The sequence below is a fragment of the Phyllostomus hastatus genome, unplaced genomic scaffold (assembly GCF_019186645.2).
Source record: "Phyllostomus hastatus isolate PE091 unplaced genomic scaffold, TTU_PhHast_1.1 phas_scaffold_317, whole genome shotgun sequence".
NCBI lineage: Eukaryota > Metazoa > Chordata > Mammalia > Chiroptera > Phyllostomidae > Phyllostomus > Phyllostomus hastatus.
This window is the reverse complement of record NW_025334023.1, coordinates 4,350,124-4,376,490: the sequence shown is the minus strand read 5'-3', so window position 1 is coordinate 4,376,490 and position 26,367 is coordinate 4,350,124. Positions and strand designations below refer to the sequence as shown.

The following is a 26,367-nucleotide window of genomic DNA, read 5'->3' as shown; positions in this document are numbered from 1 at the left end:
GTAATAGTGCAGAGAGAGATGCTCAATCACCACCAACAGGCACAGCCCAGGGCTTTGGCTATGAAAGGGAAATAAAGAGCTAAAAGGCAAAGGGGCTTGGGTACAGAGGTCTTCCAGGGAGATTAACTAGAATAAATTTACCTATTGGTTCAATTTTTACAAAAGTCTAGCCTCTAGCAGGTGTTAGAGAGTAAGAGTCTAAGATTCCCTGCCTACAGAGTTCTGGATTGCTGACCAATAAACTGTGGTGAGATTTCATAATTCAAACAACTTCATTTTTTAAAACACTGGCTATGGACTCTGGATGATGATAACGATTCACCAAAGGCTCATCAGTTATAACAAATGTACCTCTCCAGTGGGGGATGCTGACACTGGGGAGGCTGTGCATGTGTTGGGGCCAGTTTTGCTGTGAATCTAAAACTGCTTGAACAGATAAAGTTCATCTTTTTAAAAAGGGTCAATTTCTGTTCAACCAAAAAAGCTATAGTGCAACATTACTAAAAATACAAAAAGCAGAGCAGGAAAAATTACTTGTATTTGACTACTACAATATAGTTCATAAATATAAATAGTTTTTTATGTACCTTATTCGTAAGTACAAGTAGTTTTAGTTACAATCCCAGTGTACAAGAAATGTATATTCTGGTTTTTCCACATTATGTCACAAGCATTTTCACATGTTGACAGGTAGTCTGAGTTATAATGTTTAATGGTTGTATAAAATTCAACTCCATGGATGTGAATTATATGACTATTCCACATTCTGATACGCCAGAACTTAATCCCAGTACAGGACATTTAATTTCCTTTAAGTGTTTGCTTTAGCACTGCAATGATTAATATTTGTGTTAATAGGCCTGATTTTTGTACTTATATCAAGTTTTGGAACTTCCATTTCTATTTATGTGGTCATAAAATCCTTTTACAACTTTCTACTCTAAGAAAGTGAGAGAGTCTTACATTCTTGAAGCTCCAGGCCTGATAATCCAGCAGCCCTGAAGCACAGAGAAGCAGTCTTGGACCCTGATACACCAAGTTCTAGATCCTACAAAGGTGTTAAGTTTCATGAACTGGGACCCAATAGAAAAGGTGCCCTAAACTCTACTGCACATCTCCTACAGGGAGGAGCAAGTAGGTTAATTGACCAAAGGAGTTTGTGTGTCAGCACTAAGTTTACCAACTTGAGTAATTTTATCAACATAGTTCTAAGCACCCTGATCTTTTTTCTCAACTATACTGAAATGACAGCCCTGTCTCTAAAATAAAACTTAATAAAGGAACACCACTTATCTTCTTTAGCCCCAATATAATTCCTCCCCAATCTTCACCCCCAATGAATTCAGAAGACATTTAAGTCGACAACTTCCACCCTCCCCCAACAACAAGTACTTTTTACCAGAATGCACATAAATTCTTCCACCACTACAGAAATTCTCAGTATTATCATTCACAGATACATTAGAGGCTGCCTTGATTATAACACTGCTGGTGAAACCACACACAGGAGGCAAGACGGATCTGGGCTTCGAAATGAAAATATATACACCCTCCACAGTTTTGAAGACTCTCTAGAATGTATCACATAACTAAGAAGTGGCGGTGGAGATGGGGGGAATACCCTTGTAGAGTGAAGAAAGAAAAATTTAATTTTAAAAATGTATTAGCCAGCTAACATACAAGGTAAAATATCAACAGTAGGTAAATCTGGATGAAGAACATAGGTGATCACTGTATTCTTCTTATTGTTATAACTTTTCTCTAAGTCTAAGATGACTTCTAAACAGAAAGTTAAAGAGCAGATCCAAACCCAGAAAGCAGTATCACCTGAGAGGCCATGGTTTACCACAGGCTTTAGGGTGCACATTGGCACCATCTCTCCAAGACACATGAGGTTCATTTCTGTCAAAAGGTAATAATACACCTCATTGGTTACAGGTGGGCTCTGGAACAAAACTGAGTGAGCTTGGTTTAGCTGGACTCAGACAGAGAAGAGCTAAGTATTTGAAGATACCTCAGAGAACTTAACCTAAATTCTGAAAGTCACATCGTAAGGAGAATGACCATCACAATGAGGCAATGGTATACTCAGTCTCCTTAGACTTTGTTCAGGTTACATCACCAGCCTGAATACTCCCTGATTGGTGTTGTGTACTTCTAAGGACATCACGTATCACTGATGTCCATCTTGAAGACCATGTACATGTCCTGCTTTTCATCTAAATGTCTACCCAAATTTAACATCGATTGGTGTCCTCTCTTTGAATCAACCTTTACTATGGTTGCAAAGTAATAACGTTCCAACTCCAGTGTTCCCTCCATATTTACAGTCACCACTCAGCATTCTTCTCTAAGCAAGAGACCTCCCTTCTCCATTAGCAATCTATTATCAATGCAGAACCATACATTCTATTTTAATTTTCAATGATTTATAATTCATTACTTTATAGAATTACTTTGGTGTTCAGGTGGTCGTAGACTTGGTCAGTAGAACTCTCACCAGCCTTGCTCCAGTGTCCTTCTGACATGCTACCACGTGTTATTCAAAATAGTATTTATCATTTTAATTTCTGTAGGATCTGTAGTGCTGTTCCTCTCACTCCTGAAATTGGTAATTTGTGCTTTCTCTTTTTATTTGGTCAGGCTGGCTAAAGGACTTGTCAATTTTATTGATCTTTTCGATGAACATCTTTTGGTTTCATTGATAGTCTGCTCTTTTTTTTGTTTGTTTGTTTGTGATTTCAATGATTTCTGCCCTTGATTATTTTCTTCCTGTTTGATTTGGATTTACTTTGCTCTCCTTTTCTAGTTGTTCAAATACACAGTTAGATGATTGATTGAAGACCTTTCTTCTTTTTCTACTGTAAGCATCAAATAATATAAACTTCTCCCTAAGTTTGCATCCCTTCAAATGTCGATGTTATGTTTTCATTTTCATTCAGTTCAAAAGATTTCCCAAGTTTCCTTGTTATTTCTTCTTTGACCCATGATTTCTACAGATGTGTTTGTTGTAAATTTCCAAATACTTGGAATTTTTCAGTTATTTTTCTGTGAAGTGATTTCTAGTCTATTTTTGTTTTGGTGAGGGACAATACTTTGTATTATTCTGATTCTTCTGTATTTGTTTTATTATACCAAAAATTACCTAACTGAATGTTCCCATGTACTTAAAAAATGTATATTCTAAGCCCTGGCTGGTGTGGCTCAGTGGATTGAGCATGGGCCTGTGAACCAGAGAGTCTCTGGTTCAATTCCCAGTCAGGGCACATGCCTGGGTTGCGGGTCAGGTCCCCAGTGGGGAAGCACAGAAGGCAACCACACAGATGTTTCTCTCCCTCACTTTCTCCTTCTCTTCCCCTCTGTCTAAAAATAAATAAATAAAACCTTTTAAAAAATGTATATTCTGCTAGTGTTCAGTGGAGTGGTATACTGCCAATTAGGCCAAGTTAGCTGATAGTGCTGTAAAGGTCTTCTATCCTTACTGATTCTCTCTCTACTGATTCTATGTATTACTGAGATGAATGCTGTGCTTCAACTGTGCTTGTGGATTTGGCTATTTCTCCTTTCAGTTCTATTAGTGTTTGATATATGTATATATATGTATATGCCCATATGCATATATATACATGTCTATGCTACTGTTATATTCATATGCATTTAGAATTGTTATGTCTTTTCATGAACTGATCTCTTCATGATATTGTGATATCCATCTTTATTGTAGGTAATACTCTATTCAGAAGGCTATTATGCTTGATATTTACAGGTTGGGGCAAAAGTAGGTTTACAGTTGTTCACATGACAAATAATACAATAATAAATAAATAATACAAGAATAAACTGTGTTGTGCATATTCAAAACTGTAAACCTACATTTGCCCCTCCCTGTATATAGCCACTCCAGCCTCCTTTTGCTTAGTATTGGCACTCTGTACTTTTTCCATTCTGTTACCTTTAATCTACCAAAGTCTTTATATATTAAAAGTGGGTTTCTTATTGATAGCATTTAGTTAGGCCTTTTTTCATATAAAATCTGAACAATCTCTATTTTTTATTCAAAGTATTTAAACCATTTACACTTAATATAATCATCGATAGCTTTAGATTAAAGCCTGCCATTTTGCTGGTTGTTGTCTACATGTTCCACCTATTCATTGTTCCTTTGTCCCTCTTTTTACGTTTTGGATTTTCTTTTTTATGATTCCCTCTTCCTTCTTATTGGCTTATTCTTAACTCCATTTTAAATTTTTCAGTAGTTGCCCCAGAATTTAGAGTATATAACTTTAATTAATAAAGTCTACCTTCGCCCTGGCTGGTGAGGCTCAGTGGACTGAGTGCCGGCCTGCGAACCAAAGGGTCACTGGTTTGATTCCCAGTCGGGGCACATGCCTGGGTTGTGGGCCAGGTCCCCAACAAAGGGTGCATGAAAGGCAACTGCACACTGATGTTTCTCTCCCTTGCTTTCTCCTTCCTTCCCCTCTCTAAAATAAATAAATGAAATCTTTAAAAAAATAAATAAAGTCTACCTTCAAATAATATACAATTCATGTAGAGTGTAAAAACATGAAAATAGTGCCACAATTCTTCCCTTCTCCACTCTTAAAATTCTTCACATATATTACTTTTTGCATGCTATTAGCCCCAAAACATTGCTATTTGTATATTAAAAAGCCAATTGTCTTTTAGAACAGCAAAAATAAGGAAAAATGGCTTTATAACACCTTTATTTCAACCATTTCCAGGAATCTCCTTTTGTGTGTGTGGAGCCATGTTTCTGTCTGGTATCACATTCCTTCTGCTGGAGAGTTTCCTTTCACATTTCTTGAGGTGCAGGAGTGTTGACAATGAATTTATCTTAGTTTTATCTGAAAGAGTCACTTTGAGCTTCAGTTCAGGTAAGTTCTGTGACCCGTCTTCAAGTTCAATGATTCTTTCCACAGTTGTGTCAAATCTACTGATGAATCTGTCAAAAGTATTCTTTATCCCTGGTATGGTGGTTTATTATTTATAGTATGTCCAATAGACTGTTTCTTATAGTTTTCATCTCTCAGCTGAAACTGACCATATGTTTGTGTAAGCTAGCAACATTTTCACAAATACCTGAAGCACATTAATCATAGTTATTTTAAATTCCCTCTCTGATAGTCCCAATATCTGAGTCATTTCTGAGTCTTTTTCTGGTAACTTCTCTTGACAACATTTTGTTGTTGGTTGGTGGTAGAAAAGGTAAAGGTGGTAGTGATAGTTGTTTGTTTTGCTTATTTTGTCTCAAAACTTTTGATTGAATCCTGAACAGCATTCTCAGGGCAACAAAGAAAAGGGTATACTTTTTCTTCTACTTTTAATTTAGGGGTTGAGTCCATAAAGTCGGGAACTGAGCTGTATTTGGGTTTTGCTGCTGCCATGGTTACTTTGAGTGTACCACAACCTTTGAGTTTCCTCTGACTTTTCTTTTTTGTTGCAGTGGTGGTGGTAGAAATGGTTTGCTGGAGGCTTTCTTTTTTTTCAATGATGCTGTTCTATGCTCCAGTTTAGGTACTCCCTGTGAACCTGTACCTAAGTAAGGCTGTCTCACCATGCTCTTGCCTCTCCTCTAGTGGTTAACTACTGTGGCTTGTTATTTTGTGCTTTCTACCCTGGTTGGGGAGTATATCTGGTGTCCCAGTTGAGCCAGGCTTACCCTGTGTCCCTGTCTATCAAGGTAACACTTTCTCAGTAATACTCTTCTTCCCCTAAGGATAGAAGATTTCTAATAGTCTAGGTCTAACACACTTTCTGTCCCATCCCCAAGTTCAGTGGTTTTTTACTTTTTCTTCTGGTAGTCACAAAAAGTTTTCACCTATGCCCTGGGGACTGCAGGGTTTGCAGGCTCTTCCCCAGAGGCTTAGTGCTTTTGTTCTTAGGGAAGAAGGGTATGACTTTCTTGCAACAGCATCCGCTTCTCTCCTCTAGACCTACACCACCAAGGGAGACTATACACAATTTTCTGCCCTGCCTCCAGTTTTTGTTGTGAACATGTGACTTAGGTCCATGAAGAATAAACTGAGAGCAGGTGTGAACTGCCTTTTACCTGCTACGGTCTCAGAGCAGCCCACAATAGTGACCAGCAATTTGTTAAAAACTATAGCTGAATCATTCTATCTTTTACACAGTGTCCCCAATTTCTCCCCATGCTCTAACACTGGTGAATCAGTCCTCACATCCTGCCTCTACTTGGAGATGCCTATCTTCTCTTACCTATCAGGTACCATAACTTGGTTGCCCAGCAATCTTACTTCTCTGACAGATTCAAGAAGAGTTAGGATTTTGTACATCATGCAGTCTTCTCCTGTTATTAGGGTGGAAGTGAAGCTCCTTATACCTTTCTACATCCTAGGCAGATGCTGGAAATCAAATCTAAGGATATTAATTTGAGGGTTTTAAAACTGTTCTCTGATCTCTGTATTTCGTTTTGGGTCAGCGTTTTTGTTTGTTCAGTTTGTTCTCATTCATACTGTTTCCGTCAAACATATGATAACCCTTGTTTTTCTCTTCAAACCCATTAACACATTATTAGATTGAATAGCATAGGTAATGCAGCTTTCCTTTGTCACTATGAAGATTTATGTAGAAGGCTTCACTCCTGAGTGCCAGCTTAGTGTAAGTGGGCAGATCCTGCTAACAATTAGGCTTTCCTTCAGAGTATGTATGTTGAGAGAATGTAGTACCTTTACTTTAAATCATCACGACTGTCAAATAAGAGAACTTTACTTTGGGATTGTATAAATTTAGGTTATTTCACTCTTCAGTAGAGCTGCCTTTCATGCTTTCCCTCTGGGTGGGCTATAAACATCTACAGTCAGGCTCTGCTCCACCTTTCCACGCCAAACGCTCATACCACAGGACCACGCCAGGTCAAGAATCCATCAGGTTTAGAAAGCAATAGGAGCAGATGTTACAGGAAGTTACTCTAAATTCCTAGAGGAAAGAGAATGAGGCAGTAAGTCCTGCTTCTCTAGTTATTGCTCCACCATTCCTCCTCAATTTCCAGCTGAGGCCCCTGAGAGCCCTACTGGGAAGCCCCGCTGTGGCCTTCCCCTTGCGTGTTCCAGGCGCGGCTTTGCTCTGCTCCAGCTTGTTCATCAGTACAACCCTGTCCACTCTGGGTCATCGAGGCCTGAGTCAAAAATCTTTGCTATCCTGATGACAATTTCTTTTATTCTCACTATCCCCATAGATTTATTCTTTATGCACGTTTCTTTACTATCACGTCAATGGGTCGTTGGGAGAGGGAAAGAAAATGCATGTCTTCTTGTACAATATTCCAAAACTGCTCTCTGAAATGCCTGGCCCTGCACACACCAACGCTCCACTCTGTTAAGATGGCTTCTTTGTTCAGAAAGAACTGAAGTCAGGCACTTTAATATTAATAACCAACATCAGTGCTGTCTTCTGTACATCTAAAGCTAGGAAATATGAATTTTGCTTCCATCAACAAAACAAAATACAGTTTCTATAGCCTCTCTCTCACCAGAGAGTTTGGTCTCAGACTGGCCAGTGGCCAGTCCCAGTCAAAAATTACAGTTAAAACCAGTAAACTGTCCTTCTTCTGCATTTTCTACATCAAGTCAGATGACCAAAAAGCAATATACTTTGACTACTTTAGTTTTCCTCTGTGCAGAAAAGTCTTTTCTGTTCTACGATTTATGAAGTCACCTTTCTCAAGGGTTAATAGATATTTCTTGTAACTTTTGCAAAATTGCAATTGACTCTACTTCACAATGATATTTAATATCTAGCACATAAGAAACTGCATGCTAAATTCCTCTCAGAATTCAGTGCCAAGAGAAGATTTTTTTTCTCCCTAAAGAACTGATATATGCACTTCCTTATAACAGGAATGAGAAGCAAATGATACTTAGCATAACTCTGCACAATTGGCCTGACAGCTATAAAGGTCAGATCTAATTTCAGTGCTTACATATAGCACGCAGAGCCTATGGGATGCAGTGCACTGTACTGAAAAGCCCATCAACTTAGGAAATCAGAAAGATTTGGGTTAAAATCCTACCAATGCTACTATTAGGGCTCTAGACCAGTCTCAACTTCTCTGAATTTCATTTTCCTCATCTGTAAAACAGGGATAATTTCACTGTTATTCAATGTTTGCCTCTCACCCTACCCCCATGAAGCTCCAAGTGGGTGGAGAAAATTATGTAACTGACATGACTGATTTTGCTTTAAAATAACCACAAAGCACAGATAAGCACACTATCCAGCAATTCTACAATTTCCTCCTTAGTTTGTTTTCCCACTCTTAGAGAGTACTATGCCATATATTACCCCAAATCCTTAAACCTCCCCTAAATCCAATACATAATTACCTTAGCTCATACTACCCTGAAACAATGGGATTTTTTCATAGTTCTCCTCACTACCTGATATGTAAACTCACCTGTACCTATGACATTTTCTCAGCCTTCTCCTCCTGGTCCATGGATAAAGCAACTATATTCATTTATATTCTGAATTCCTTCTCATCCCAACCCCACCTCATAATACTTTCTTCCTAACAAATTATGTTCCAGGGACAGTGGCCTCTTTCCTATTCTACAGTCCAGGTTCTTCCTGTGTTCAAGCCTTTTTACTACTGTTTCCCGCAGGTGGTACTCCAGAAATTCTTATCTTACAAGACTGAGCTCCTCAAGCAAACCTTTTCTGAGCAGTCTCTGTAAAAATGGTCTCCCACAGTCTATTATCTAAATGCCTTTTGTATCCATATACACTCCCTCCTCCCTTTACATTCCTGTTCTATTTAGATTTTAATTGTGTGTTTTTTAGATTACTGTAATAACTCCCTAAATGAAAATTCTCTATCTTCAACTCTTCAAAGATAATTTTCTAAAATGTACATCTAATGTACATGTTATTTATTTTTTAGCTTTATTGATTTGAGAGAGAAACATCGATTTGTTGTTTCACTTATTCTTGCATTCATTGGTTGATTTTTGTATGTGCCCTGACCAGGGATTAAACCCACAAACTTGGTGTATTGGGACAACGCTCTAACCAACTGAGCTACCCAGCCAGGGTTGATCTCCATTTTATACTGTAGTCATGAAAACAGTCCTACCTATTTTTTTGTCTTTGAAAAACTTGCTTATTTAAACAGATATTCAAATACTTCAACATAAACTTCCTTTATAATTAGGTAATTCTTAACTCTCTAGACTCCTATGGCCTTGACTCAAATGTCTTCTTAGTTGAACTTTTACTGAAATTACCTGCAATTCTGTAATTTACTTCCATGTCTCCTAATAAACTGTTCCCTTTACCTGGAAAGTCCTACCTCCCACCTAGCCATCTACTACATATTCTTCTAGACTCAGCCTGTCACCTCCTTTGAGTATTCTGATTTTCAGATGCTCATCTCCTGTGTTCCCACAGCACCCTCTACATGTCTCCATCCTATAGTTATCACACCTGTCATTCTGTTTCTAACTGCTTACACAGTGCCCGGTTGTTTGTAGGTGTTCCATAAATGATGAATGAAAGGGCTGATGAAGGCATGCACACACTTGTGCACGCACATGCACATGCACGCACGCGCACGCACACACACACACACGCACATGAGAGATGCTCTTCTCACTTCCTTTACATGCCCAATGATCTCTTTTTACTCCTATGTTGAACCACCTGATTGTAAATGCGCTTTTTGCAAATGTCACTTAAAATATTTTGGGGGAGTAAGAAGAGAAAAAAATGCTAACAAATTGAAGTAAAATTCTGTTAAGTGTCTTATTTATATCTTCCATTGCAAAAGAAGGAGATTAAAATATGATAGTTTGACTTTACTACAATCCAATTGAGATTCTACTGGAATAAATCATTACAAATATATAAAAGATGAATCATTCTGAGAAGAAAACCTGAAGCTTACTTAGGACCCAAATTTACTCTCACAACCACCGAGTTGTCTGGCGTGCACTGCCTGTCACAAGCTGCACACAATGTCAACAGCTGAAAGTAAGGAGACTTTAACAGCGTGAATTCCAGGGGAAAATTGTCCTCAGGCACAAAAAACATTTGAAAGGCAAATAGTAACAATTTCGAAGAAAGTCTGTTTAGGAACTGCTGTCAGATGGTTATAAAAAAGCAGAACACACACACAGACTAATAAAATTTAAATTTTACCATCATTTCAAGTAAGTATATCTTGAAGTATAAAATCTGTGAGATGTAATTTTTTCAATTTGTGACCTTAGGACCTAAAAGGAGAAAGTTATTACATAATAGTAAATAAAATATCTTTATAACTTCAAATAAAAATCTGGAACTTTTGACAGGAACTTTAAGTACCAATGTAAATGTACTATGTGATTCATCTTTTATTTGAGATGCAGGCTAAAAGAACACAGTAATTTATTGACCAAGACGGAAGCTAATCAAATAGAACAAACTAGATACATAGTTGACCTTGATTATTAAACTTTATTATAAAATGACAAAAAGAAATCATAACTGTTGGGAACATCTTATAAAACATTTGTTATTTTGGCAATAAAAAAATCAAAACTTTCATTCACTGGAATTACCAAGAGGAATTTCTTTCTCCAAATCTGAGCGATGAAAGCTTACATCTTTTACACACAATGTCACTAAACCAATGTACTTGTTCTTGCACCTGTTTACTAAAACAAATTAAAAAATTTGTAAAACAGGAACTGAATAAAGCTAGTTACAGAATCCCAAGAGGTGGATCCCATCAAATGAGTTTTCAGTTAACAAATGGCATTTATAGACACACTTGGGTCAAAGAATTTTCTTTCATTGATGGGAAGTAGATCATTGTCATGAAACTTTGAGAAATAAAGAGATTCATAAAAAAGGTGAACTGATCCTCATCTTTCTGCCCGTATCCTCCTGAGACAACTAAAACCAAAAGAGCTGTAGGAAATCTTGACTATAAAACTCAAACTTTGGCTTGGCTTGTGAAGAGGAACTATGTCCAAAAAAGCTGAGCGACTTGTTTAAGGGCAGACTGAGGGGATGGCATATCTTCAATTCTAATTTCTTAACTAAGATGAAACCTAATCAAAGAAATGACTGAAGCAAATCCATTTCACCCCTCCTCTTAATAAAAACAGAACGGAACACAGTCCTCCATCTGTAAGCCCGCAGACCACATGGAAAATTCACGAGCCATCAGTTTATGTGTTGGACACATACTAGAGAAAAGAATAGTGACATTTTATTTGGTAGAAACAAGACAGGCTTTGGAATCAAAGAAACCTGAACCTGAATTTGGATCTGTTACTTATTCGTGCGACACTGAGAAGTGTCTGAGTCCCAGTTCTTTTACTCCAAGAAAAAGGAGGTAAAAGTTATTATCTCAAAGACTGTCTTAAGAATTAAATGGTATACCTTAAGTGAAATATCTGGCATATGACAGGATCTCGATAAGTTATCTGCTTCACAGGATTTATGCAAGATCCAAATAAATGTATTTTGCAAAGTTTTTAATAGTATGGAACAGTGAGAAAAGCATAGAACTTGGAGACAAAAAGTCTGGGTCTGTACCTCAACTGTGTCTCTGTCTGTCTGAGGCTGGCCACTTACCTCCTCAGCATCTCATATGTGAAATGAAGGTAACATATTTGCCATACTTAGCTTTCAGGAAAGCTTTAATGATCAACTATGATAATCTGTGTGTAAGCACTTTCTAACTATAAAGTACTACATATGTTATTGTCACTATGAAGACACTAACTGCATTAAAAAGCAGCTTCTTCCTACAAAGGTTCAGGAATTCTGTTTTTATAAAGTTAGTATCACTCTGCAGGCACCACTGAGTTGTTCTTAAATTTTATCAACATTTATAAAATTTATTTAGGTTCTACTAAACATATTTCCTCAGGATCAATGTTTCATACCATTTTCTAAACCAAATTTCAAGCAAACTAATTTAGATAGAGTGTTGCTGCTTCTCAAAGATTGCGGGGTGAAGTTAGGGCAGAAGATCCTGTAAACCAACATATAATTATTCAATAGAAAGGTTATCCAGCTTAAGACACTAATGAGGGGAAATCTGTTTTTTATTAAATATCATAAGTTAAACTACTAATATCCACCAGAAATGAAAATATATACATTAATAAACATTAATACTGAAAATATCAGCTCATGACCCAGCTGGAAGTTGCTGTAGACCACAAGCTGAGAACCAGTGCCTCTGGGGGATGGGAATGGGAAACTTAATGGTTATGGACTAATGAGGCCCTCAGAGTTATGTGGCCACTCAGCAGCATGGATAAAAATGATCTTTTTTGCTTTTTCAAATAAATCATCCCACTGCAATAATTTTTATAAACAAAAAATATAAAATATATAACAGGCACCTGGTTTCTTCCCAAATGTTTACACAAATTAATCCCTATGGCAATATTATGAGCTGCTAGCTATCCTTACTGCACAGATGTGTAAAAAAGATGCAGAAGCTAAGTAGTTCCTTTATGGTCATTCAGGAAAATCAGTAGCAAAGATTAAATATCACATATTACTGACTTTGTATCTTAATTGAACTCTTGAGCTAAGAACCAAGTGCCAAAGAAAAGTCTTAATATGTAAGAAGTCACTAGCAATATTCACATTAGCAAATCATTTCACCATGGGCTAGCATACACACTACATCAAAGCTGCAAAGTGAAAAATGCACTTTTCTCCTTCAATGTACCAATACCAGGGACTCACGTGCTTTTAAAATACTTTAACTTAGCTCAAGATTCATTAAATATTAGATGTATTTATAAATATAATTGACTTACAATGTAAGTAAATAAATAACCAGAGCTAGAGCTGAAGCTACAGGGCCATAACCCTAATATTAGCAACTGCTAATTTGACTCTAATATTAGCAACTGCTAATTTGTCTTTGCACATATAATGAAAATCAATACTACTGAAAAAAAATGTATTTCTAAATATAAACAAGTAGAAAGTAAAATCTAAAGATGTTTATCGTAGTATCATAAAACATCAAAAGAAATTCAATAAATCATGAGAAACATCCATATACTAGTTAATTTCAATAGTGTTTTGCAAAGATCTAATAAAGGCATATACCATTCCCTGCTTTTAGAAGACACGTTGCAGACATCTATTATCCCCCAACTGTATTGATAAACATAGTAAATGTAGTCCCACTGAAAATCTTAGCAAGATTTTCCTTTCAGCAAGAAAATTCATATGGAAATGCAATAGCACAAAAATAATGAAGGTGATCTTGAAGAAAAAGTAAGCAGAACTTTGATAGCAAGGCCAATTATAACATGAGAAAAATTAAAACACTGAGATAACGGCAAAAGAATAGAAAAATGGGTCGATGGACCAGAAGAGAGGGTCCTGTAACAGACACGCAAGTATATGGTCACCTGACTTATGACAAAAGTGAACCTGCAGTGCAGTGGAAAAAGGAAGTCTTTAATAAACAGTGCTGGGTCAACTGACTGTCTATATGAAAAAAATGAATCTTGACTCTTACTTTATATCACACACACAAAATCAATCCCTGATAAATTATAAACATAAATGTAAGAAGTACAATAGTAAAGCACTTAAGAGAAACCACAGAGGAACATCTTCATGACATTAAAATAGGCAATGCTTTCCTAAAGTGGTCACAAAAAGCCTTAAATATTTTTTTAAAAACCCTGATATAATGGAACTTCAGCTCATGTAAAGGTATCATTAAAGAATGAACTAGCAAGCAACAGAATGGGAGAATATATGTTTAATGCATATTCAAAGAACACATATCCATTATATATGAAGAACTCCTATTAAAAAACCTGTCAAGCCAATAAAAATATGGGGAAAAGACCTCAGTAGGTACTTCACAGAGGAGTAGATCCCCATCAACAAGAAACATATGAAATAGTATTCAACTTCATTAGTCTTCAGGGAAATCAAAATTAAAACTGCAAGGTGATACAACATACTTAACAGAAAGGCTAAAACACAAAAGTCAGGAAGTACCAGACACTGACAAGGAAGACAAAAGACCCGATACACTGCTGGATGGAAAGGAGGTAAATTGGCAAAACCACTTTGGAAAGCTTTGGACACAACTTGCAAAAACTAAAGATATGCATATGCCATGACTGTGTAATTCTGCTCCTAGATTTATAACCAACAGAAATGCAAAAGAAAAAAAAAAAGAAAAACATCTTCATTAATAAACATGTACTATAACATTCATGAAGTATTATCTGTACTAGTCCTAAACTAGAAATTACTGAAATGCCAAAAGCAAGAATAAATTCATATTCATACAGTGGAATACTATTGGCAGTAAGAATAAACTAAAACTACATTACATGCAGGTAGGGATGAATTTTACAAACAAATGTTAAACTAAAACCAGCACATAAAATGTATATATTATAGGATTCTATTTGTACAAAGCTCAGAATTAGGCAAAACCAATCTTTGGCCCTGACTGGTGTGGCTCAGGGGACTGGACGTCTTCCTGAAAACCGGGGAGTTGCTGGTTCAATTCTGGTCAAGGCACATGCCTGGGTTTCAGGTCAGGCCCCCAGTTGGTGGCTTGCAAGAGGCAGCAGATCAATGTTTCTCTCGTGCATCAATATTTCTTCCCTCCCCCACCCTCTCTAAAAAGAAATAAATAAAATCTTTAAAAAAAGACAACAACCCAACAATCTTTGGTATAGTAAATAAGGCAGCAGTTAGTCCAGCTGGAGATGTACAGAATGGATGGGATTATGAGGAAGTTTCTGAGATTCTGGGGTCCTTGTAATGCTCTGTTTCTTGATCAAGATTCTGAAATATAGTGTGTGTGCATATATTCGTACATTTTTCTGGGTGAATCAACTTCAAAATACCTCAAAAGTTTTTAAGTTACACCAGCACATTTATACAAAGATGACTATTTGAGCCTAGGAAGAAGGAAGGAAAATGTAAACGTGGAGGTTAGACTCTCTGTAAGGTGTTCTTACTTACCTTTGTCCTGCAGTGCAATTTGCTGCTTATGCAGTAACGCCACCTCCCGTCCCAAAGCTTTCTTTTGTCTTTCCAGTTCATTCCGAAGCACCAAAATTTTTAATTGCAGGCATTCACTTTCTTTTTTCTAAGTAATTAAAGGCACAGGTAAATTTATGAATATAAACATCATGACTATGAATAATTATGCATGCATAATGGTTTAAAGCACTTTGATACTCATCTAACTTAAACATCTATTGAGTAACTTAACTATCAGTACCTATAATTTCAGTGGTAAGAGTACAGATGGAAGCAAAGAATAAGAGAAAAAATAAATCTAAAGCCTGGAGACAGTTGTTTCTAAGAACCCAAAAGAGACCACATGGTATCTTAGGCCTCTTTCCTAACTTCACAATACAATAAGATAAAAAAGAATAACAGAAAAAAAATGGAGTTCTCAAATGTTAAGAAAAGAGTTTACCATAGAAGCCAACAATCCCACTTCTAGGTGTGTATACCCAAGAAAATCAGAAACGCCCTGGCTGGCGTAGCTCAGTGGATTGAGTGCGGGCTGTGAACCAAAGCATTGCAGGTTCGATTCCCAGTCAGGGCACATGCCTGGGTTGCAGGCCACGTCCCTAATGGAGGCCACGTGAGAGGCAACCACACACTGATGTTTCTCTCTCTCTCTCTCCCTCCCTTCCTCTCTCTAAAAATAAATAAATTTAAAAATCTTAAAAAGAAAAGAAAGAAAATCAGAAACATGTCTACACAAAAACCTGAATATTAATGTTCACAGCAGCATTACTCATAACAGCCAAACAGTGGAATCAATCCAGATGTCCATCATCTGACAGAGAAATAAAATGTGCCATATCTATGCAATGGAATATTATTTGGCAATAAAAAGAAATGAAGTATTGACATATGCCACAACATTGAAAACATTATGTTAACTGAAAAAAGCCAGTTTAAGAAGGTTACAGATTCCATTTATATGAAATAATGTCCAGAATAGGCAAATCCACAGTAACAAAGGGTAGATTTCTTTTCCATCCCTGTCAAATTATTGAACCAAGATGCTCTAGTATCTCGCAGATTCCAGAGAAGGCCAAGTAGAGACCTGAGCTTTCATCCCTGTCACGTGGTAAGCAACTAAGACCGCATGGTGGTAGCAGACACCACAGGCGGAGCCTAGACTTGCAGCAATCACAGGAGAACCCTCACCCTCCCTGCTGGGTGATATCAGAGAAGGCCTAGTAGTCAGTCAAAAATCTTACTACTGAGGAACACTAATAGGCCACTCTATCCCTCATGATACCAGTGGAAGCCATAGCAGGCAGTATCAAGGCACTCCAACGCCTCCCACAGGTAAGTACCAGTGAGGTCTAGTGGACAGCTGAAACTCCCACTGCTAACCAGCAGCAATGAGCATCAATGGAAGCAGTATGAGAACCTGAGCTTCTACACCGACCTGGCGGTAATGAGATGCCACCTTTCCCTTCCCCTACCAGGGACAGAGAGAGGTGTCAGAGGAAGCCAGGTAAAACAGAAGGTTTAAATAAAATCCAGAGACTCATAATATAATACCCAAAATATATAGGTTTCAATAAAAAATTACTTATACCAAAAACCAGAAAGACATCAAATAAATGCAAAAGGATAATGAACAGATGCCAACAATGAGATGACAGATTGTTAAAATTTTCTGACAAGGACCTGAAAGCAGCCATCATAAAAATGCTTCAACAGCAATTAAGAACATGCTTGAAAAAACTGGAAAAATAGAACATCTTGGCCAAGAAATAGAAAGTGTCAGTAAAAAAAGAAAGAAAGATAAGACCTAAAAAAAGAACCAAAGAGAAAGTGTAGAACAAACAATAGCTGTAATAAAAAACTCAGTGGATGAGCTCAAGAGCAGAATGTAGGAAATAGAAAAAAAGAATCTTTAAGCTGAAAGATAGAATAGAAACTGTCTAATTTTGGTGTAAACAACAGAGAAAATAGACTGTAAAAAATGAACAGAGCCTCAGGGATCTGTGGAACTACACCAAAAGATCTATCACTTATATCATCAAGTACTGGGAGGAAAGAGAGAGAAGGCAGGAATGAAAAAGCACTCATTAAAGTAATGGTTAAAGCCTCCCAAATTAGGCAAAAGAAATAAATCTTAAAGATTCAAGAAGTTAGTGAACTCTGAACAGAGTAAATTCAGTGGAGAAAATAACAAAAATAAACAACAAAATAAATAAAAGCTGGGTGGTTTGTTTGTTTGTTTGTTTGTTTTTTGAAAAGGCCAATAAAACTGATGAAACTCTAGCCAGGATCACCAAGTAAAAAAAAGAGAAGACATGAGTTACTAACATAAGGAATGAAAAGGGACTATTACAATGGATCCCATGGACCTTAAAAGAATAAAGAATATTATAAATAATTCTATGCCCACAAATCTGATAACTTAGATTAAATGGACTGCTTTAAGGACAATCTAACAAAACTAACTCTAGGTAAAACAGATAATCTGGGGGGGGAGAGAAATAAATGTGTAAATATATATATATATACACATACTATTTATTTATTTAATAATCTTCCCAAACAGAAAGCACCAGGCCCAGAAAGTTTCACAAGTGAATTTTAGCAAACATTTAAATAAGAAATAATGCTAGTTCTTTAGGAGTTTCTGGTCAAGATGGAGGCATAAGTAGACACTATTCACCCTCACTGTACAACCATAAGAAGGAACACAACTAAAAATGAAAAACACCCACAATTCCCAGAAAATCACCCAGAACTGTATGGAAGTCTGACAACCAAGGATTTAAAGAAGCTATATTCATCCAGAGGGGTAGGGAGGGCTGAGGCAGAGTATCCGGGAAAAGAGGACTCGGTGTGTTGGGAAGCAAGGGTGGAGAGGCTGTGAGGCGGTGGCGGCCTGCAGGACGGGCAGCCCCACATTCACGTGTGGTGGATAAAAATCACCCTGTGAGCAAGCCAGCTCAGCCCCAGGCCAACTGCCCAGCGCCAGGGGAAAAAGAAAGTCTCATTAAATCCTGGCTGTAAACCCAGTGAGGGTTGGGGCAGTGGAAGAAACTGCCGATGTCTCAGGAGAGCCCAAAACACACACAAACCCTCCTTGGCTGCTGTGGTTCAGTGGAGTGTCAGCCTGAGAACCAAAGGGTCGATGGTTTCATTCCTAGTCTAGGGCACAAGCCAGGGTTGCGGGCCAGGTTCCCAGTAAGAGGCATGTGAGAGACAACTACACAATAATGTCTTTCTCCCTCTTTTCCTCCCTCCCTCCCCCTCTCTAAAAATTAATAAATAAAATCTAAAAGAAAATAAAAAAGCATGCAAACCTGCCCACCCACCCTGGGAACTACAACCACAACAGCAGCTAGAGGGGCATCAGTCACATGCAGGAAGTGGGTGAAGTGACTAGAAATGGGGCGAGGGCCAGGCAAGTCCCCAGAAGTCAGCCAGCAGAAGCACTGTCCCCTCTTTGACCCCTCTCAAACACACAGAGCCACGGTTGCTCCGCCTAGGTGAATATCCAGGGGTCCACCCCACACTACTTAACAGGTACCCTAAAACAACCAAAGGAACTCTACCTAGTACACAGACACAGGGAGGCAGCCAAAATCAGGAGACAAAAAAATATGGCCCAAATGAAGAAACAGGGCCCCAGGAAAAGAACTAAGCGATGCAGAGATAGCCAACCTATCAGATGCAGAGTTCAAAACACTGATGGTCAGAATGCTCAAAGATCTCATTGAATATGGCAGAAGAAATGAAGGCCCTCCTAAGGGAAATAAAGAAAAATCCACAGAAATCCAACAGTGAAGGGAAGGAAGCTGAGATTCAAAGCAATGATTTGGAATTTAAGAAAGAAGTAACATTCAACCAGAGAAAAATGAAGGGAGAAGAATTTTAAAAGGACAAAGAGAATTTAAGAAGACTCTGGAACATCTCCAAAAGGGCCAACATTGGAATCATAGGGGTGCCAGAAGGATAAGAGAAAGAACAAGAAATTGCAAATGTATTTGAAAAAATAATGAAAAAAACCTTCCCTAATTTGGCAAAGGAATTAGACATACAAGTCCAGGAAGCACAGAGAGTCCCAAACAAGTTGGATCCAAAGACAACCACACTGAGATATATCATAATTAAAATACAAAAGATTAAAGATAGAGAGAAGATCTTAAAAGCAACAATAGAAAGGCAGAGAGTTATCTTCAAAGGAGTTCCCATAAGACTATCTACTGACTTCTCAAAAGAAACTTTGCAGGCAAGAAAGGAATGGCAAGAAGCATTCAAAGTGATGAAAAGCAAGGACCTACCTACAGCCTAGATTACTCTATCCACTAAAATCATTGTTTAGAAGTGAAGAGCAGATTAAGTGCTTCCCAGATAAGGTAAAGCAAAAGGAGTTCATCATCACTAAGCCCTTATTATATGAAACATTAACGGGACTTATTTAGGAAAAAAATCAAAACTATGAACATTAAAATGACAACAAACTCACAACTATCAACAAATTGAATCTAAAAAACAAAAACTATCCAAACTAGAACAGGAATACAATCAGACATATGGAGACCATTTGGAGAGTTATCAGCTGGGAAAGAAAAGGGGGAAAATGGGAAAAGGCATAGGGATTTAGAAGCATAACTGAGTAGGTACATAATAGATACAGGGATGTTAAGAACAGTATAGGTAATGGAGAAGCCAAAGAACTTATATGCACAACCCATGGACAAGACCTAAGGTGGGGATCGCTGGAGGGAAGGGGGGAACCAAGCAGAGGGGGACAAAAGGGAAATTTGAGATAGTTGTAATACCATAATCAATAAAATATATTTAAAAAAAAGAAATAATGCTAGTTCAATAAAATCTCTTCCAAAATATGGAAGAACTTCCTGACTCATTGTATGAGGCCAGCATCACCCTAACACCAAAACAAGAAAAAGGCATAATTAGATAGGAAAATTATAGACCAATATCTCACATGAACATAGAAGCAAATTCTTCAAGAAAATATTAGCAAATCAAATCCAACAATGTGTAAGAATCATATACCATGTCCAAATGAAATTTATGCAGATATGCAAGGTAAGTTTGACATTCAATAATCAATTAATTAAATTCACCACATGAACCTGGCTACAGAAGAAAAACCATATGATTATATCAACAGATGCTGAAACAGTTTTGACAAAATTCAACACCCATTTATGATTAAAAATTAAAAACTCTCAGCAAATGAAAAGGAGGAAGAGAAAAGGGAGGGGGAGGGGAAGAGAAAAACCTCCTGGAACTAGTAAGAGATTATGGCAAGTTTGCATGACACAAGGTTAATATACAAAAGTCAATTTCTTTCTTCCTTTCTTTTTTTAATTGCTTTCTTATGCAACAGTAAGAAACTGAAATTTGAAATTAAAAACACAACATCAGTTACATTGCATAAAAAAATGAAATACTTTGTTATAAACCTAAAAAATATGTATAAGAGTTATATGAGGAAAACTACAAAGCTCTGATAAAAGAAATCAAAGGAGATTCAAACGAACAGAGAGATTGCCTACGTTCATGAATACAAAACAATATTATTAAGATGTCAAATTTTCCCAACTTGATCTAAAGATTCAGTGAAAAACCAACAAATTATTTGTGGATATCAAGAAATTAATCCTAAATTTATAGAGTAAGGCAAAAAACAAAACAAAATAAAAAACAAAAAACTCAGAACAGCCAACTCAATACCGAAGGAAAAGAATAAAATGAGAAGACTGTCACCATCCAATGTCAAGACTTATTATAAAACTACAGTAATCAAGACAATGTGGTATGTACAAAAATAAGTCAATGAAACAAAATAGAGTCCAGAAATACATACACATAAAATATAGTCAACTAATCTTTGACAAAAGAACAAAAGCAATTCAATGGAGAAAAGACAGGCTTTTCACCCAATGGTGCTAGAACCACTGGACAGCCACATGCAAAGCAAAACAAAAAATTTAGATATAGACCTTTCACCTTTCATAAAAATTACCTCAAAATGGATCACAGACCTAAAATGTGAACTAAAAACATATTATAAAACTTCTGGAAGATAACATTAGAGAAACTCTAGGTGAGCTGGGCTTGGAGAAGACTTTTTATATACACCACCAAAGGTGTGATCCATAAAAGAAGAAACTGATACGTTGGACTTCATTAAAGTTAAAACTTACGTCCTGTCTACACTGAAGATGGCTGCTAGGCAGCGGCTCCTGACCAAAGGAAAGAAAGGAGTGGGCTGCTACCTCCTGGCCTAAATGAAAGGTAAGTTGAGTTTCATTCTGAAGATGAAGACACATTAGAGAACTCTGGACTTAATTTACAGGAAGATCAAGAAGATGGGACCATTACAAAAACAGAGATCTCAGATTTCCCTAGAGATGGACCAAACACTGAAGCAGAGGAAAAAGTAAATGCACATGAAAAGTGTCCTTCTGGAATGCCCTTACATACGTGGAATAAATTTCAACAATTGTATAAAAATACCCCGAACAGAAAACCTCAACTTCAAAATTCAGAAGGGAAAAGAAAATGCTCCAGAAAAGGTAAACTGAAGAATGAAGAAGAAACTCATAGTCCTCAAGGAAAACCCAGTGGATGGAACTTACTTCGCATTTTAGAGTCAATGACGGTTTGAAGCCCCTGTTAAAAAGAAGAGAAAACAACAAACGAGAAGCACAGACCTGGCTGTGGAAGAGTGGAACACTGAGAAGGCTAAAGAACTCAGCAACCAGCTACCTATCCAAAAGACTGGTATAAAAACTGCCAAAGCAATCGCCTGCCATAACTTCATAAAAGCCAAAAGGGAAGCTGAAAGTTCAGACTGCTCCAAAAAAGATGAGATTTGCATAGGGATGTAAAGCAGAGATGGGAAACCAAAAGCAACTGGGATGTATGCAATTTGCCAGAGTTCTTCAAGACTTTGTATCCTTTCTTGACTTTTTACTTTAGTATTCAATGTCTAAATTGACTGAAAAAATAAGCATAACATTTGGGAGTTGACTATCAAATCTTTTCAATCTTTTTCAAAAGAGTTCATCCAGTGAATGGAATGGAGTGTTCTGTTATATGTACAAGGAATCTAAGCACATATGCAGGGTAAAAGATAGGATTTATTTATTTATTTATTTATTTATCTATTTATAGAGACACAGTATAAAATCTATTTTAGTTTTTATCCATTTGGTATAGCATAGCCAATGAACTCCTTGTACTTTTTAAAATCTATACACAGCCTGCACTTATTCTGGAATTGTGCTTTTAAGATCTAGTATACAATGGATTAGTCCTAAGTGTAAGGAAGCCTTAATTGATACTGTCTTTATAAATGACTTTATCTTAATGTTATAAAACTAATTATTGGTTCTTTCTTGGATGCAGTACAGTTGATATTTCACAATCACATAATAAAAGCAAATGGTTAATTTTAGTGTACCTTCAGATAAAATACTATAATTTTAAAAAGGATGGAATTTTTTTAAAAACTTATGCACTACAAAAATCACTATCAAGAGAATAAAGACAAGCCACAGCTGGGAAAAAAAAATTGAAAACCACTTATCTGATAAAGAAGTAGGATCCCAAAATATATAAAGAACTCTAAAAACTCGACAATAAAATGAACAGCCCAAATAAAAAATGGGCAAAAGTTATAAACTGTCACCTCACCAAAACAAATATACAGATGGCAAATAAGCATATGCAAAGATGCTCAACATATGTCATCAGGGAATTACAAATTAAAACAACAATTAGATATTACTACACACCTATTAAATTACTAAAAATTCCAAACACTAACAATACCAAGCGCTGGCAAGGATATGGAGCAAAAGAAATTTTCATTCATTGTTAGCAGCAATTCAAAATGTGTTCAGTCAATTTAGAAGACCATCCGACAGTTTGTTGTTAAACTAAAACATAGGCTTACTATATGATCCAACAATTGCCCTCTAGATATTTACCCAGATGAGTTAAAACTTATGTCCACACAAAACCTACACATGAACCTCTACAGCAGCTTTATTCATAATTGCCAAAATTTGGAAGCAACCAAGATGTACTTCAATAGGTCAACAGGTCAACTGCGTTGTACCTGAACAACGTAGTCTTTTTCAGTGTTCTCAATAAAAAGGATGAGTGATGGAAGATAAGAAGGAAATTTAATTGCATATTGCTAAATAAAAGAAGCCAATCTGAAAGAGCTATATACTATGTGTGTAATTCCAATGATATGACATTCTGGAAAAGGCAAAATTATGGAAACAGTAAAAAGATCAGTGGTTGCCAGGGACTCCAACAGAGGGGGTAAAAGATGAATAGATGGAACAAAGTACTTTCAGACCAGCGAAAATATTTTGGATGACACTGGTAGATACACAACATTGTGCAACTGTCAAAACCCACAGACCGTACAACTCATAGAGTGAACCTAATGGAAACGATGGACTTTAGTTAGTAATACTGTATTAATACTCACTAAACAACTATAACAAATGCGCCACTCTGATGTAAGACGGGAACAACAACAAAATTGGGGGGCAGAAGAGAAGTGGGAACTTTATGCATTTTATGCACAGTATTTCTGTAAACCTAAAACTACTCTAAATAATAAAATTTATTTTTATACTTCCCAAAAAGTTGACTTTATTGGATGTTCATTTAATAAAACAAATCTTGGACACATTCTACCAGAGATACAATCAATTTTGTTAAATAAGTTTTTTAACTCATCGTTCCATAAAAATATTTTCCACTTAAACCTATGAAACCATGGTTTGAATTTTATTCAGACTCCCTTTTAATTCAAATACCTTGCCAGAATTTGCCTCCAGATAAAATCTGAAAACCTACCCCCAGAACGAACATATATGTGCCTACACATGTTTGCATTCATTAAACAGAACCACTCTGGGTTCTATCACCCACCGCTGGGGGGGGGGGCAAAATAAACAAAAACCATGACGTCCAATGCCAAAGTCTTATGAAAGGAAAGGAACTATTCATTCAAAAGTTATAGAGGATTAAAATAATGACAGAATTTTTCCATTAAATCCCACTCCCTTAAGAACAAAAGAAACAACCACAAACACACACACACAGTCCTGCCTCTCCTTGCCAAATCAGGCCACTCAGAGGTACCATCTCTCAGGAATAGAAATAGAAGTCTGTAGCTTAGCTAGGCAGATTCCCTTTTTAATGTTCCAGCTCCTTCCAGTTGTCCATGTTCAGCTAGGCTCCTGCTCTTAACCCAAAATCACCTGGCCCCTCTGGATGGTGGGCCAGTGAGGGTCCTTCCGCATCCTTTCAAATCCATGGCCAAGACAGATTCCAAGCCACATGGTCAAGAGTATTTCTCCTTCCCAGGCCACACGGTTAAGAGAGCACAGCTGCCCTGCTCTTGAGTTTAAATCTTCCTGGGACAGAGGTTCCTCCATAACCCCATTTCCAACTCCTCCCACTAACTCCTTACACCAGCCAGTACTCCCGTTTCTTCTCCCTTTCTCAGCTGCCACTGTTAGTCCCAGCAGGCTGGATCCAATGACGTAGGAACTACCTTCAAGCTGAGGGAGCAGGGCAATAACCAAGGGACCACCTTCAGCAGCCCTGTGAGTCAGAGTCACACCCATCGCTCTGGCTCTGAGAGAGGCAGGCACAGCTATCAGCATTACTAAAACACTGGCCAAGTTCTTTAGATATGCAAAGTAACCCCTAAGGGCCCTGCTCAGCTACCCCTCCCCCCAGCCAGGTTAGTGGAGGACTTTTCATTTTGGGGACCTCAATATTCCCTGTTACGTTCATACACAATTACTGCATTATAAATGCATGTGCCCTTCTTTCCTGGTGGTTGTCAACAGTGCCAATAAATACTTTCCTTGATTTTCCATAACATAAATCTTAACGAAAGAACAAGCCCAGTAAACTCTTGCCTCTGTCCTCAGATATATACTAATTAAAACTGTAACAAAAAAATCCATTCATTAAGTAAACTGAATAGGTTACTTATCCCACATAAGCTGATAGAAACCTTTAAAAGGAAAGAGTCAGCATCTCTATTTGATTCACAGAGAATGAGGAAACACAGACTCTCAGTGAGATGTGACCTTGTTGAAGGAATCGGCATGGAAAATGACTTGTGGCAGTTGTGTGGAAAGTACTTTATAGCTATCATTTCTCACCCAAATGGTTTTTTCCTCATCTCTGAAATACTGATTCTAAACAGATGGCATGATCTGTTAAAGACATTCAAGCCAAGAAAACAAGCAGAAAAGCTTATTTCCAATCATCATTATATTTGACTGGAAAACTCAATGAAATATGAAATGTTGCTAATCAATTTCTGAACAAAACAAATATTTAATGAAGAGCCTACTATGTGCTTCTGGATGAATGAGGAGTGGTCTCTGCTGTCTAATAGCTTGGATCTAATGGAGACAAAAGCCATTTCCCCCTGCCAACCCACTGTACAAACAGAGACTAAAGTCCACGAGTTTACAGAAAAAAGAACCAAGGAGAAATCTGCTTTCCTGCCAACAGTGTGATCAGGAAGCCCTAGGGTATTTTTACAACACTGAGGAAAGAATATGTAAAATCTTAGGAAGCAACATTTTCAACAAAGAGATAAGGATTCAATATCCTTAACTTGAACTTTTGCACAGAATATATAAACTGAATTCTACCTGGGCAGTGGAAAAAATAAAATTATAATAATAATTTAAAAACCCCTCTTCAGAGAACACAGAGACACACCAATCTGCTCTACTCCAGGGTACTGCCCAAATAAGAATATGTTTTCTAAAATCAAAGAACGAAGGATACAAGTTAATCTAAATACTAAACTAACACAGGAAGGCATGTGTGTAGTGTGTTTGTGTTATGGTCCATGTGCAGAAACTGGCCCATTTACAGAAACACATCAAGTCATTCAAAACGAACATTGTTGGCTCCGATTTCTGACAAGGAGAGTAAACACACCCTGCCCAGGGGATCTGGTTCTGGTCCTTTCCAATGCATCTAAGGCAAGTGCTCCAATATCCTAGTCTCCCATTAAGTATCTTCTAATGGGTTTCTGGGTTCTATTTGGCTATTCACTCTAAGTATAGTTAATGTCACATGCGTTACCTCCGATGAATCACTTTTACTTGGATTTTAGGGATTTTTATACAACACTCTCTTATCTGAAAATCACTGATACATTCATCTATTCGCAAGCGCACACACTCCTATTCATGGGTATTTACAGGGGCAGTGATGAGTAATGTTAAAGATTCATTTCAGAATGACATGATATAATAAAGGAAACAATTTTGTTCTCACAGATCACAT

General features: G+C 37.2%; 1 protein-coding gene across 2 annotated transcripts in view; it reads right to left on the bottom strand.

Annotated features, from left to right (window-relative positions):
- The window catches only part of UVRAG (UV radiation resistance associated), a 292,940-nt gene that overhangs the window by 133,618 nt on the left and 132,955 nt on the right, over window positions 1–26,367 (bottom strand). For both annotated transcript variants that reach the window (XM_045818150.1, XM_045818151.1), the window contains one exon: window positions 15,001–15,127. In XM_045818150.1, coding sequence (XP_045674106.1) covers window positions 15,001–15,127 — 127 coding nt within the window. The remainder of the gene's footprint in view (window positions 1–15,000; window positions 15,128–26,367) is intronic.